General features: G+C 56.5%; 7 protein-coding genes across 7 annotated transcripts; 4 read left to right on the top strand and 3 right to left on the bottom strand.

Annotated features, from left to right (window-relative positions):
* Window positions 1–284: 284 nt before the first annotated feature.
* On the bottom strand, window positions 285–815 carry VTJ04DRAFT_5003 (uncharacterized protein; the record flags this gene model as incomplete). The annotated part of the gene is made up of 2 exons (XM_069363072.1): window positions 285–501; window positions 565–815. The coding sequence occupies 2 exons, from the start codon at window positions 813–815 to the stop codon at window positions 285–287; spliced, it is 468 nt and encodes a 155-aa protein (XP_069219954.1).
* A 1,005-nt stretch (window positions 816–1,820) lies between these two features.
* Window positions 1,821–2,899, top strand: VTJ04DRAFT_5002 (uncharacterized protein; the record flags this gene model as incomplete). The annotated part of the gene is made up of 2 exons (XM_069363071.1): window positions 1,821–1,868; window positions 1,928–2,899. 2 exons carry the CDS (start codon window positions 1,821–1,823, stop codon window positions 2,897–2,899), a joined length of 1,020 nt encoding a protein of 339 aa, XP_069219953.1.
* Window positions 2,900–4,310: 1,411 nt separating this feature from the next.
* On the top strand, window positions 4,311–5,444 carry VTJ04DRAFT_5001 (uncharacterized protein; the record flags this gene model as incomplete). The annotated part of the gene is made up of 3 exons (XM_069363070.1): window positions 4,311–4,313; window positions 4,454–5,260; window positions 5,322–5,444. The coding sequence occupies 3 exons, from the start codon at window positions 4,311–4,313 to the stop codon at window positions 5,442–5,444; spliced, it is 933 nt and encodes a 310-aa protein (XP_069219952.1).
* Window positions 5,445–5,559: 115 nt separating this feature from the next.
* On the bottom strand, window positions 5,560–6,442 carry VTJ04DRAFT_5000 (uncharacterized protein; the record flags this gene model as incomplete). Its single annotated transcript, XM_069363069.1, has 3 exons — window positions 5,560–6,015; window positions 6,066–6,120; window positions 6,261–6,442. The coding sequence occupies 3 exons, from the start codon at window positions 6,440–6,442 to the stop codon at window positions 5,560–5,562; spliced, it is 693 nt and encodes a 230-aa protein (XP_069219951.1).
* A 710-nt stretch (window positions 6,443–7,152) lies between these two features.
* Window positions 7,153–10,054, top strand: VTJ04DRAFT_4999 (uncharacterized protein; the record flags this gene model as incomplete). The annotated part of the gene is made up of 5 exons (XM_069363065.1): window positions 7,153–7,359; window positions 7,434–7,449; window positions 7,525–7,809; window positions 7,877–7,944; window positions 8,003–10,054. 5 exons carry the CDS (start codon window positions 7,153–7,155, stop codon window positions 10,052–10,054), a joined length of 2,628 nt encoding a protein of 875 aa, XP_069219950.1.
* A 955-nt stretch (window positions 10,055–11,009) lies between these two features.
* VTJ04DRAFT_4998 (uncharacterized protein) lies at window positions 11,010–11,430 on the bottom strand (the record flags this gene model as incomplete). Its single annotated transcript, XM_069363064.1, has 2 exons — window positions 11,010–11,269; window positions 11,337–11,430. The coding sequence occupies 2 exons, from the start codon at window positions 11,428–11,430 to the stop codon at window positions 11,010–11,012; spliced, it is 354 nt and encodes a 117-aa protein (XP_069219949.1).
* Window positions 11,431–11,536: 106 nt separating this feature from the next.
* On the top strand, window positions 11,537–12,364 carry VTJ04DRAFT_4997 (uncharacterized protein; the record flags this gene model as incomplete). The annotated part of the gene is made up of 2 exons (XM_069363063.1): window positions 11,537–11,845; window positions 11,966–12,364. The coding sequence occupies 2 exons, from the start codon at window positions 11,537–11,539 to the stop codon at window positions 12,362–12,364; spliced, it is 708 nt and encodes a 235-aa protein (XP_069219948.1).
* Between the last annotated feature and the right edge of the window lie 1,977 nt (window positions 12,365–14,341).

Below are 14,341 nucleotides of genomic sequence, written 5' to 3'. Positions count from 1 at the left end.
AAAAGAAAAAAGAAAGAAGAAAACAAAAAATTATCCCCTTCCCCCTTCGCCTCAAAAAATGTCTCCTCGACCCGTGCGCCAGCCATCCTCCATGGACTTGGGAGGCAGCTGTGACAGGACCTCCCCTAGGTGCTTGGGCGAGGATTTTTGATCTCCACCCCTCTGAGGGTCAGGAAGCACCCAAATTGATGTCAGGGCCTGACCTCTCGGAGTGTGTGTCGGTTTCGGCCGGGGCGGAGCCCTTGGAAACCTGTCTGGGCTGTTGCTGGTGGTGTTAGCACTGCTCAATCTTGCTGCTGTGGCTGCTGCTGTGGCTGCTGCTGTTGCTGCTGCTGTTGCTGCTGCTGTTGCTGCTGCTGCTGCTGCTGCTGCTGTTGCTGCTGTTGTCGATGGGGCTGGGGCCGACCCCATGACTGCTGCTGCTTTTGATGCTGCTGCCTCTGCTGCTGACCCTGGGCCGGGGGCGGGCGTCCATCCGTCGGGGTTACTGCTGCTGCTGTTCTGGAGAAGAGAAGAAGGAAGAAAAGAGGGGAAGAATTTGGGAGTCGATGGGCGAATTTATACTTGGGATGTGGGCGGTCTGTGCACCCTCGCGATCGTGCCGAGAGTGTCGTCGTCGGCGGAGACGTGGCTGAGGTGGTGATGGGCGCGGCTTGGTGGTGAGGTGCGGCTCGGACGTGATGGGCGCGGCTTGGTGGTGGTGAGGTGCGGCTCGGACGTGATGGATGGGCGGCTTGGAGGATGCGGCTTGTAAGGGGTAAGGGGTAACGGGTGACAGTTTTGTTCAACACGGCCATGATTCTGAGCTTTGACATTCTGTTGTTTGACATCTTCCTTGATGTGAACAATGTCTCCTTCCCCTTATATCGATGTTGTGAGTTGCTAGTCAGGCATAATTATGTTGGGTGTGCCCCTGACCAGAGTTGTCCTTGGGACGGCGTTGTGTGGCCTTCACTGACTCCGGCATCTTGATTTCCTACTTTGCACTCTAGGCCCTTGCGTATACCTGGGTATGGAATGAGGCTTTGCTTTGAGGATTGTGGTGGGAGTGTTCCAAGAAGAAGCTGCTCGGCAAGACTTTCAACATTGTATGCAAGGGGCAGTATCATCTCTGAGCAACTCTAGCACCGTACCAAAGAGACCCAATGACAGCTAACTTCGTCATTCACATCCTTTGACAACATCCAAAATATTGCGGGAATTTGGCCTGCAAGCCAAGCAGTGATGAGGGGACAAAGGAGTCAGGAGGATATATTGGTGTCCATATGTCCAAAAGGGAATCTCCAGCGCAGGACTGTCACATTCTAACTTCCATATTTCAGGCCAAACAGTTTCCGATGGGTCCAAAATGACAACTCAAGACAGAGCTGGCAGTAATGGTACCAGAATTGCATTACGTTGGTGTAGTTGGAAAGTTGGAACCTAGGAGACCTAGGTGAACGTTGAGTCGGTGGACTAAAGGGGGCTCCAGCGAGGTGCCATTTAGTGCCCGTATGCCAAGACACACCGCAACGTCAACTTCAGCTGTCTCATCCAACACCTTTCTCCCTGATTTCATCTCATTCTTGTTTTCATTCTCATTTCCTGTCAACACAAAGCTTCCATAGTATTGCAGTCTTCTTGTAACTCCGACGCGATTTCCACTTCTGACATTTACCTTCACATTCTGCCTTGGGAAAAATCTCCCCTCTAATTATCTGCCAACACCTCCACGACCCCAGGTTCTCGACTAGCTTGGCCGTTTCTTCACATAAGACACGCCTCTTTGACAACTTTCCCCATTCTGAGTCGGACACTTGAAATTGTGACTCAACACCATCATGGAGGCCGCCATCAGGCCGCATTTCTTCAACCACGGCCGCCCCGATGTGAGCAAACTTCATAACCCAACTCCTCATCGTTCGCACCTCGACTAACACCCCGGCAGGCCGACCCCGAAGAAAAAGCCCGTTGCCACTGGTGCCAAATCCGCTCCTTTGCCACGCACGAAAAGCTCCCCATCACCATCGTCAACGAGCTCGATGACTCGGTGATCAACCCAGACTTCAAATTCATCGACCACACCGTCATCGGCAAAGGCGTCCCCGTGCCCGAGGCCTCCTTCCGCACGGGCTGCGACTGCAAGGACGACGAAGACTGTATGTACAACACATGCCAATGCCTCGACGAGATGGCCGGGAGCAGCGACGAGGACGACGACCACCAAGATGGCGGCAGTGGCGGGCAGCGCACGCGCAAACAGCGCTTTGCCTACTACGCCAGCGGGCCCAAAGCCGGGCTGTTGAGGGATAGAATCCTCCACAGCCGCGAGCCCATCTACGAGTGCCACGACGGCTGCAGCTGCTCCAAGAACTGTCCGAACCGCGTCGTGGAGAGGGGGCGGACGGTGCCGCTGCAGATATTCCGCACGCCGGACCGCGGCTGGGGGGTCCGGTGTCCCGTGGATATCAAGAAGGGACAGTTTGTGGACAGGTATCTGGGGGAGATCATTACGAGCAAGGAGGCGGATCGCAGGAGGGCCGAGGCGACGGTGTCGCAGCGCAAGGACGTCTACTTGTTTGCGCTCGACAAGTTCTACGACCCGGACTCGCCAATTGATCTGCTCCGGATGCCGCCACTGGAGGTAGACGGGGAGTGGATGAGCGGTCCCACGAGGTTCATCAACCACAGCTGTGAACCAAACATGCGCATCTTTGCGCGCGTGGGGGATCATGCGGATAAGCATATCCACGATCTGGCGTTGTTTGCCATTCGGGACATACCCGCGGGGGAGGAGTTGACTTTTGACTACATTGACGGCGTTGAGGATCAGGAGAATGATGCCCACGACGTTGACAAGGTGAAGGATATGACGGAATGCAAGTGCGGCACAAAGAGCTGCCGGGGGTTCTTGTGGTGACGGGACCCGGACGTAGGCTTGTTGGGTTGCATTCCGGCTGGACGGACGGTGTCAAGTGCTGTGAGGATGGAGGCCCGTGGTGGATTGCCGAACAGGGAGTCCATGTTTGGGATGCTTCGGGAAGATCTAGGATCTGACCTGAGCTTGTTTATTATCGCAGTGATGGCCTTCCATTGCTTCATAGCCCTACATCCTATAGCACGCAATTCACTGGCATGAGGAGTAACCCCTCATGGGGACGTCTCATTTGGTGTCGAACGTGTTGGCCGTCAATGTGACCCTCCAAGTCATGGCTCTGCAGACAAACACGACTGGCGGCGGTGGGTTTTTTTTCCCGCGGTAACCAGCCGATGGGCCTCAACTTGGCGACCCCCAATATGGGCATGTGCATGATGTAGGAAGCACCAGCAGACGATGTTGGAGGTGAAGTGGTTGTTTCTTATTTTCCTTCGTGGCGATATGGAATTAATGGCTCGTGGAACATTGAAGTCAAGCAAGAAGACTCAGCCATTTTCTGGCCATTTTACCTCCATTTTCCCCGATGATAGGCGACTCTTGTGTCCTCATAAACTCATCGTTAAATGAAGTGGAGGACGTGTCAGAAGGTTTGTGAAATGTGTGTGCTGGCTGTTTCCGGGGGTTGGAGGTTGGTGGTGGTGCGCTTGACTTGCTCGATCCGGCCTCAGCGTCGTGTGCCCAGGCCCACCTCAGTCGGGTCAGGGCCTGACCCGCCCACTAACACCACCAAGCGACGGCGAGCCAAGACCCAGAAACGGGGCCATCCTGGGGTCCGGGCCACTGAGGTGCAGCTTCCTAGGCAAGGATCAGGTGTCCATGTGCTTAACCTGACTTCTTTTCCTGTCTTCAGCCTCGAGCATCCCACCTTTTTACACCTCATTCCTGTCGCCTATCATCTGCCTCCATCCCTTCGCCGCTGGCCTTGCCCGGCCTGCTTGACCGACTGACCACGTTTGACACAGTAATCCAACAAACTGCCTTGCGACAAGCAAACAACACAAACACCAACAGGACCTCGGATTCCTCCCTCTTCCATCTTTCCGTCCCATCCACCTACCGGGGTTTCCTCGTACAGCCAAGTCGCCGTCATTATCGGATCGTTCGACGTCGCCTATAGCGTGCTCATCCGAACTCTAGATATAACCAACCCTCTCTGACATCACCGCTTCGTGAAGAGGGCTGGATACCAGCCTGATCACAAATCAACCGATTTGATTACCCCGCTGCCCACACCGCGTCGGCCTTAACCGGCCGCTTGCGCTGTCCTTTTCGCTCGTCTCCGATGCTCGAACGTGAAGCCGTCATGAACTAGTTACTCAGGCGGCTGGATCGAGCGGCCACTCGGGTGCGGAATCGAACTCCAAATCAAAATCACCGTACACCAAACAACACCATGGTATGACGGCAAGCCTCCCAGGTCTCGGATGCTCCCGCATTCCGTGCTTCTTCGTGCCACCATCCCGCATCCCCACGCATGGATTTCCGTGACAATGACTATGTCGACTTTTACTTGTGCTGACCCTCGCAACCATCTAGGGTTGTTGTCTTTCACGCGAGGGACCCGACAATTCCCTCTACCAGGACGGCGCGGCTTCGGGTTCCGCTCGCGCCATCAATGAAGCCGCCCACAACGCCGCATCTAGTTCCCAGGGCGGCGTCGACGACCCCCTCACTTCAGGTCACCGACGTCATCGAAGGCGATCCCACCAACCGTTAGACCAGCACATCAACAAGCCCCTGCGTCGCCACGAATGGACCAGCCGCGACCGACAATGGACCCGAGCTGCGCTGCGTCGTGAGAGGGAGGAATTCTTCGACACCCGAGTCACCGGACGCCCCGAGGTCTGGCAGACTCTTCGGGCCGCACTTGAGGTGTTGTGGGCCGCCGATGAAGCCGCTCGCAGCGGGCGTTATCGTCCGAACAACGACGAGGATGGGCCGAGTGAGGAGGATCCGGCCATTGCTCTCGCGACAGCCCAGAGCATTCTCGATGCCGCCGACATCACGTTACCCACGGGCGACTTGTACAATGGCGCCTATGATGCTCTCGGGAACTACTACCAGCTTCCCCACCACATTGTGTCGGATCCGACGAACCTCGTGTGGAGCCCCGATGAGGACCTTGATGACGTCAAGAACGACTCCAATCCGGACGAAGACACGGAGCTCGGCGACGATGAGGCGGAAAGGCGTCGTGAAGAGAAGGGCAAGGCCGTTGCTGAGATCAGGGATCCTATTACCATCAGGGCGAGATTGAGCGATGGCTCACATGACGTCACCGTGGTGGTGGATAAATCCGACACAGTTCGGCGCATCGCCAGGTTCATTGCCGAGGAGGCTAAGGTAAGAGACCCTCGCTGCCTATTTTTCGCGACCGGACCTATCATTGACACATATTGAACAGCTGGATTCCGGGAAACGAATCCGCATCGCCTATCTGGGCAAGGTCCTCCAAGAAAATGTGCCCCTCACAGACCAGGGATGGAAGCAAGGACATGTCATCAACGCTTGGGTGTTCAGCCGCTAGAATCGCTGGCCATCATCGTCTGGCGAAGACGGTCCAAAGCTCCGCCGTGCGTTTTTTCGTACACCTAGAATCATTATACGCGACAACAACGACACCACGGACCCCGCTTCCTCGGCTAATTCTCCCCTTTTCCTCCACCACCAGGGTCTGGTTTCCGATCCAAATAGACGCCCCCGCCTCTTTTCCCGCCTCCGCAGCCCTTTCTCACGCCCTCTGAGCCTCTCGGGTTCCCGTCGCACCCTCCATCGCAGATACGGCATGCTCTCGTCGGCGGACGACGACGCCGGCGATACCAGCGATCATCCTCGGTCTCCCGGTTGCCATTGTCGTTGAGGAGAGTTGTATTACTCGCGCTGCATAACCGCCCTCCGCGAACGCCGCGCTGCGAACGCGAATAGTCGGGCCTATCGACGGTATGCGGCCGGGGATGTGTGGGCTGTGGACGGGACGGACGGGACGAGGCATGCGTGGTGCGTTGCGGGGATGATGGGTTGAGGGTTGTGGGAGGGAAATTTGATGGTGTTACCCCTGTGTTTGGGTGGGGGCCCGGGAAGGGGAGGATAATTGGGTTCTCTCAGTGGAGGTTTGGTCTCCGGCCGACAGTTGGGTTGGCATTGACACTATTCCTGGCCTCGTCTCGTCAGGTATCCGCCTCCCGTCGTCGATGTCGGGACTCCTATCTGGTCGTGGGGACGAAACAAGCTCGGACATACGAGCTCACGAACATTTTTGACGGTTATATGTGTATATCAATTCGTTTTCCTTTTTTTTGTTTTTATCCCCCTCCTTCCACGTTTCTCTTGGGTTTTTACTTACGGGCCAGTCTCCGTTTGGTCGGGCCAAGGCATGGATGGATCGAGGATGGGTCGATTGGGGCTTAATCTCTTGGGTAGGACGTTTTTCTCTTCTGTTTTCTCGTTTCTTTTACGTTTGTCTTGCGGCCGTTTCTGAAATGACAACGACACGGTTGGGACATGGAGGGTGGAGGTAATTTTCATGACGTCTACGTATACTAGGTACTTAGGAGATGGGCTGGAAGCAGGAAGGGAGGCGTTCTGATGATATACGGACGGACGACGAGTGGCAGGGTTAAAGTAGCATCACGGCGGCGGAGGGGGCTTTGGTGGGTGGATAATGAGAGCATCATGGACAGTATCATAGTAATGGAAATTCACCTAAATTAGCTAGTGACTCGAGGAGTAGAAGTGCTCTTGTGACTAGGTTCATTTTGTTGAAGTACTTATCTTTGGCAGCTCGTTATTCGTAGAGACCTTAGTGTGGAACCTTCAGGTATGGCTCAAGATCCAAGTAACATCTCCACCGAACATTGGGGATTGGGTGATTCCATGTTGCTGAACCTGGATTTGGGGTGCCAATGTGGAGGACGCGGGGCTGGGAGTCGGGCTGATCTTGGCGGTCTTTGCAGCAAGCTTACGGTGGACGCGGGCGCTGGCGCTGGCGCGGCTGGCAGCGGGGCTGAACATTCAACGTCACACCTGCAACTCGTCAGCCTCGCTTCCCTTTACTCCCGTCCCTCGAATTGAAGTGGCACAGGCATCCTCAAGGAACAACGGCGGCCACCTATCTCAAGTACTACACAGCGACAGTACCCGGACCGCTCCCTACCTACGCTTCCGACCCGCCTAACACCCCAATGCCGCACCGATAGACGAAAACACCCCACAACAGGGCGGCCCCAGTGTGCGCCATGAACTTCCCATCGCGGACCTCGTCCTTCTCTGTCTCGGCCGGTCATGGTGCCGCGTCCATGAGCAGTCGCGCCTCGGTGAGCTCGCATCGCCTCTCGTCCGCCGTCTCCCTGGCCGAGCGCGGCGAGACCCACGACGACGACGGCGGCCGGATCGCCGTGCGGCACCAGATCGACGAGGAGATCGCAAAGATCAAGCGATATGAAGTGAGTTGGGCCTGGCTTTTTGTTTCTTACGTCTGTCTGCAGCAAGGCAACTGACCGGCGCATTGTCATTCTAGGACTTTACTACTATCGGTATGCGTCTAGCCCGACATGTCGTTCTCTGAATGCGCAAACTAATCCACGAGTTTTCTCTCTCTCTCTCTCAAGATTGGGTCCAGGATGCCGCTCGTGAACAGATGCGCCGGAAGGCCCGGAGGAGGCGTCAAGCGGGACTGTACGGCTCGGGACAGATCGACTGGCGCCAGCGCATCTACGAAGCCTACGACGCCGCGCAGGGCTGGATAGTCGTCACCATCATCGGCGCAGCCATCGGCTTGAACGCCGCGTTTCTGAGCATCATTACCGAATGGCTGGCTGATATCAAGACGGGATACTGCTCCTCCAAGTTTTACCTCAACGAGGACTTTTGTTGCTGGGGCGAGGAGAATGGAAGTAAGTGGGATTGTGTGCGGCTGGCCCGATGTGTTGAGGGGGAACAGGAGAGCTTACAACATTTTAGAGTGCGAGGCCTGGCGGCGATGGACGGGCTTTGAGCCGTTCAACTATATCATTTACATTATCTTTGCGGTCCGTCCACCCCAGCCCATTTCGCGCGTTCTGATATTCAGGCGCTGACTTAGGCCAGACCTTCTTCGCACTTACGGCAGCAGTGCTCGTGAAATCATATGCCCCCTACGCCGCCGGCTCCGGCATCTCCGAGATCAAATGCATCATCGCCGGCTTCGTCATGAAGGGTTTCCTTGGCTGGCGAACCCTGCTCATCAAGTCGCTGACCCTCCCGCTCGCCATCGGATCTGGCCTGTCCGTCGGAAAGGAGGGCCCAAGCGTCCATTATGCCGTCTGCGCCGGCAACGTCATCTCCAGGCTTTTCGCCAAGTACCGCCGGAACGCGTCCAAGACCCGCGAGGTTCTCAGCGCGTGCGCCGCCGCCGGTGTTGCCGTCGCCTTCGGCAGCCCCATCGGCGGTGTGCTTTTCTCCCTCGAGGAGATGTCGAGCCACTTCCCTCTCAAGACGCTGTGGCGCAGCTACTTCTGTGCCCTGGTCGCCACGGCCGTGCTGGCCGCCATGAACCCCTTCCGCACCGGCCAGCTCGTCATGTTCCAGGTCAAGTATGACCGTTCTTGGCATTTTTTCGAGGTGGTGTTCTACATCATCATCGGAATCTTTGGCGGTCTCTACGGCGCCTTCGTCATGAAGTGGAATTTGAGAGCCCAGGCCTTTCGCAAGAAGTATCTTGCCCAATATGCCGTCCTCGAGGCAACGCTGCTGGCTTTGGCAACCGCCATCATTTGCTACCCCAATGCCTTTTTGCGGATCGACATGACCGAAAGCATGAAGGTTCTCTTCCGGGAGTGTGAGGGCCCCGAGGACTACCACCATCTGTGCGATCCGAACCATCGGTTCGGTAACGTCGTGTCGCTGATTCTGGCTACCGTCATCCGCCTTTTCTTTGTCATCATATCCTACGGCTGCAAAGTGCCTGCCGGCATTTTCGTGCCTTCCATGGCCATTGGGGCCACGTTTGGACGGACAGTGGGCATCATTGTCCAGGCCATCCACGAGGCGTCCGGACCCAAGAGCGTGTTTTTCTCATCCTGCGCCCCCGACGTCCCTTGCATCACGCCCGGCACCTACGCCTTCCTCGGCGCCGCCGCGGCCCTCAGCGGCATCATGCACATCACCGTGTCCGTGGTGGTCATCATGTTCGAGCTGACCGGCGCCCTCACCTACATCCTCCCGACCATGATCGTTGTCGGTGTCACCAAGGCCGTCAGCGAGCTCTTCGGCAAGGGCGGCATCGCCGACCGCATGATCTGGTTCAGCGGCTTCCCCTACCTCGACCACAAGGAAGAGCACAACTTTGGCGTCCCCGTCTCGGCCGCCATGATCTCCGACGTCGTCTCCATCCCCGCCACCGGCATGACTCTGAAGGCTGTCGAACGCCTCCTGACCAAGGATAGCTACCAAGGCTTCCCCATCGTCGACGACGAACACTCGCGCGTGCTGCTCGGCTACATCGGCCGCACCGAGCTGCGCTACGCCGTCGACCGCGCCAGGCGTGAACGCGCGCTGCTCAGCCCGCTGGCGAAATGCACGTTTGCCGCCGCCCCGGGGACGACGACGACGACGACATCCCGAGGAGGGGGAGGAGAAGCAGGAGCAGAACAAGAAGAAGACTACGCCACCTCGGCCTCCTCCACGGTTGACTTCACCCCCTACGTCGACGCCACCCCGCTCACCGTCCACCCGCGCCTCCCGCTCGAGACGGTCATGGAAATCTTCCGCAAAATCGGCCCGCGCGTCGTGCTCATCGAACACCGCGGCCGCCTGGCGGGGTTGGTCACGGTGAAAGACTGTCTCAAGTACCAAATCAAGGTCGAGGCGGCGGAGCACATGCACGCGCACCCGCGCGAGGGCGATCTGCGCAGGAGGATGGAGGAGGAAGGGCAGGAGAGGGTGTGGGAGATGATTATACGCGTGGCCGGGTGGGTGTCGGATGCCCTGGGGAGGGTGAGTGGCGGGAGGATCAGGTTGAGGGATGGGGATGATTTTTTGATGGATAGGGATAGAGGGAGAGGGGGGATATTGGAGGGGACGGAGGAGTTGGAGCGGGAGGAGGAGGTGGTGGAAGAGGGGGTGGAGTTGGAGAGTCGAGATTCCGGGAGGAGGAGGTGATGTTCTTTTCTGGTAACTATTGGGAGGAGTTTTTGGATGTGCTTGTGTGTTGCTCCGTATTTGCATCAGTTTTTATGTGTGTTTGCTGTGATGTCAGTGAACTACCAGGTACTTGACCGACTGCTACTCGCTTCAACTCATCATTCTATACATTCTATGCCCCATTTTCTGCTCTGAGCCTCACCAACCCCCGTCTTGCGCTGGGCACCTACCGGTAAGTCAAGAATCCATGTACCTGAGGCATTAGCATGTACCTCGTCCAGGTCGGGTATGCGTCCCGGACTTTGCCACCCCGCCTCAACTCCCGACGCGGGGCCGACCCCCGACATCCGTCCCGGCCCGGCATAACCAGGCGATGGAGCCGCCCGACGTCATTCAGCGGATCACCTGATGGATCCATGGATCTGGACGCCTCACAACGGTGCTAACAGAGTGCATTACCCATTCAGGTCATGATTGGCAAAGAGGCGGCTTAAACCTGGAGCTCATCTTGGCGTTGGGTGTATATACATACATGCACTTTACAATCCTGAGGTACAGGCACCTATCTTACGCCCAGGGCGCATCTTGGAGATGATAAAGAGACGGATGCTCAGCAGGGCTGAAGGGGAGCTGATGAAAAAGCACCTAGCCAGAGCCATAACCCTGGTTTCCGCGTTCTAGCTAATTGATGGATTGATGGAGTCGGATCTTATCGTTGTGGAACTGCTAGATGGTTTTCGTCCAAAACGGCTTCGAAGCCAAGAAAGTCTAGGTGATGCGGAGCCCTTAAAACACTTTGCACATTTTGCAAGAAGCAGTTTTCTCAACGGAACCTATTCTTTTTCTCTAAACTGTAATCCTGGTTTCAATTACTCAAAAATGTCCTTTTTCAGCCTCAGACAGAGCCACGCATGACCCAGTTGTCTCAAAACAAAAAAGGAGCAAAAAGAGGTCGGCGATGTAGTGGCCCAGGTCACATGAGGCCGACGGGGAACGCAGGTGACCCACCCGCGACATCGGGGCCCAGGGTCCCCAACAAGAGGTGAGCTGCGGTTGCTCGCTGGCGCTGCCTCACCACGCAGAGGTCGGACGCTGCGCTGTCCCGCAGCACAGGCGGTGCGGAGCGAAACCCTTGGAAACAGCCGACGTGTTCCGCCAGCGACATCCCCATCCCCCCCTTATCTGACACCGCCATTTGATGGATGCCTTCCTTTTCCCTCACGCTCCTCCTGCCTTGATATCAACCGCATTGTTATCAAGACATTCAAGTTGGCCATCGTCCATCCATCAAGATCCAGACAGACGTAAAAGACAACAACCGTCATCCAGATCCAAGACGAGTAGGCGACACCATCGGCATCCACCGGCTGTCGGAGAATCCGCGTGATATCCATCGACAATTGGCGTAGAGTCGTCCATCCCTCAACACCACCCAGCCCGCAACGCTCCCATAGATCATAGATCAACTTGATCACCCCTTCCATCATCATCATCATCACCATGGCGCTTGGTCTCATCCAGACTCCCTCAGCGGTGCATGAGTCGTCGTCATCATCGTCCTCGGCTGCGGCAGTCGGATGTCGTGCCACGATCGACGCGAACCGGTTCGACGAGCTGGTCCTCGCTCTGAAGGAGGCCCTGGGCCCATGCTCGGGTCTGACATCTGACGATGTGGACGTGAACCACCTCATGCGCTTGATGCGCGACTATGACTCGGATTCCAAGGAGTGGTCGAGGTTCGCCCTAGGCGACGAGAGCCGGGGATACACAAGAAACTTGGTTGACGAGGGGAATGGAAAGAGCAACCTGGTATGTGTGCCGTGTGCTTTGAATGATGCAACAAGGAGAGGAGTCATCACTCGATGCCTGTTTTGTTTACTTTGCCCCTGAATGTTAAATGCGTGGCTGACTGGGGGATGACGACAACAGCTCGTTCTCGTCTGGAGTCCGGGTAAAGGCAGCCCGATCCACGACCACGGCAACGCCCACTGCATCATGAAGATCCTCCACGGCAACCTCACCGAAACGAGGTATGCCTTCCCCGAAGGAGATGGCGAGAAGCCGATGCGCGTCATCTCGGAGCGCGTGCATCGAACGAACGAGGTGGCGTATATGGCAGACGAGCTGGGCGTCCATCGCGTTTGGAATCAGGGCAGCGACTTCGCTGTGTCCCTCCACCTGTACACGCCGCCCAACGTCGCTCGGGGAGGATGCCACATCTTCAACCCGGAGACGGGGAAGAAGAGCCATATCAAGAACTGCGGATACTTCTCGGTGTATGGCAAGAGGACGGACGGGAGTGCGGGCGAGACCTTGATGAAGAACTGAATGATGACGATAAATGAAGGATATTGAGTTTTTTGTGTTCTGGCGCTTTCCGGCGGCGTTGCTGGGCTGGAATGGGCCTTATAATCGGGATAGTAGTTGTTTTAATGTAGGCTGAAGAATGAAATCGTGACCTTCCTTTCATCCATCATGACATCGAGCTCTGTTGTTGTGCCCTTTGCTCAGTCTTGCGGGTGTGCGATCGCTGTCTGGGAATTGCCGAAAAGGGAAACGCAGCCGAGTTCTTTGGTGGATTCGTGGTCATCGAGGCCGACGAGGTCGAATATGGACGAAAACACGACATATTTGACCCGGAAAAAAAGCTGAAGAGAAGCAGACGATGGACAAGCAGCGGATGACATCAGGAAAGGAAGAACTGAAGAGGAGAAACACAGAAGACATGTCGTTGAGAAGAGGTCAGGAACGCTGGCTGCCCTACTCCTATTTCAGGTCTAGCGCGGATTGCACCATTTTGCTGTTTCTTCATTGGTCATTTCTGGAGAGTGGGTCAACTGAGATTGCACGTGGGCTTTCACGTGTCTTCTTGCCCATTTGGGTCCCGCTGCCTCATCTGTGTGTTCCGCGTCCTATAACCTGGAACTTGGAACCGAAGGGAAACTAGAGACCCAAAACTCAGGACCCTACCCCCACGAATTCCACAAACTTCCTCCGTACAATTCCTCCGTCGGTTCATCGGCATAGCCAAATAAAGCACTGGTCGCGAACCAGAAAATCCGCAATGCTGGGAACGACGCGGCACATCTTGTCTCTGGTGGGTTTCGCCTCATTGCCCGGTCGATCACTGCTTGGTTTGAGAGCCTCGGTATCTTGCGTCAGCGTGAGTAATAGGCATTCTGCACAAAAGGTTGCGGTTCCAGGTTGAAATTCTTCAGGAACACAACGCTGCACTCAGAAGACACCGGGATGTTTACGAGATGGTCTTGTCCAGATCCAACGACCGATGGCTGGCTGACAGAGAATCGGGCCCTGCGCAAAGGAACTTTTTGCTTTTGGTTTGGAATGTTCCATCAGCCTGCCTTCTTGGGAAACATGTCAACGGCGCCGCAGCGCGAAAGGCGTCGGAGAAGCCGGGGTTTGGGGTAGGACCCCGCACCCGGGACAACAACCAACCCGAAGACGCCGAAGACCACAGGGAGCACATGGCGCTTGACTTCCCCCCCAAAACGCCTCCCCGTCGTCGTTTCAAGAAGCCATTTTGGGCTGTTTGTTCCGATCCCAACTGCTCAGCCTAAAATGCTTTGCATGCGCACAGCTTTCCGTCATCATGGCATCGGACACTGACGCCGGCGTTGGCTTGAAAGGAGCAAAAACGCCATTCCGCCAAGCCATGTCTCTGGATCCCGAAGCTGGGACGATGCAACCCCATGGGCGCTGGGGCCTCAAATCCTACTGTGCTATTCCCTGTGCCCAGCCTATGAGGGGAGAAATTGTTCCGTCCTTGACTCTGGAAAACGCTGGATAGGGGGGACCTGCTGCAACCCTCCCGCGGGGAGCCCTGAGGCACAGCAGCCAGCCTGTGGTTTCACAGGCCGGGGAACTTGAGTGGCGGTTGGGCGGTGGGGTTGTCTTGCATGAAGAATGAAATCCCGCATGATGGTAAGCCAGTCACCGATACCTCCTCGAGCTGCCCTCTTTCCAGAAGCTCGCGCCTGCGGGCTCCATCCACCACGTTTCTTGTCCCTTTGGGCCGGGACCCATCCCGTCGCGTGCCGTTGCAGACTACTACCGTCGTGGAGGAGCCTCCATGCTACGCAGCGCTCACGAGGCTCGGGTGTTTTGCCTGAGCTAGAACACAATCCCACGGAATTCTGTAACCTTTTGCTTGCTTGGCTGACGCTGGGGGCCAAGGGATCATTGGCCCGGAGATTTTGTTGGTCGATCGGGGGAACACAGGTCGAGAGGGTTCGAGTTGGTGTTCCCCTCCCTCCGACGGGTGTAGGGATCGAAGGAGACCCCCCC

Source organism: Mycothermus thermophilus (genome assembly GCF_041956435.1).
Source record: "Mycothermus thermophilus strain CBS 625.91 unplaced genomic scaffold VTJ04scaffold_3, whole genome shotgun sequence".
NCBI classification, from domain to species: Eukaryota; Fungi; Ascomycota; class Sordariomycetes; order Sordariales; family Chaetomiaceae; genus Mycothermus; species Mycothermus thermophilus.
The sequence above is the reverse complement of the archived record's forward strand: the minus strand, read 5'-3'. Positions and strand labels throughout refer to the sequence as shown.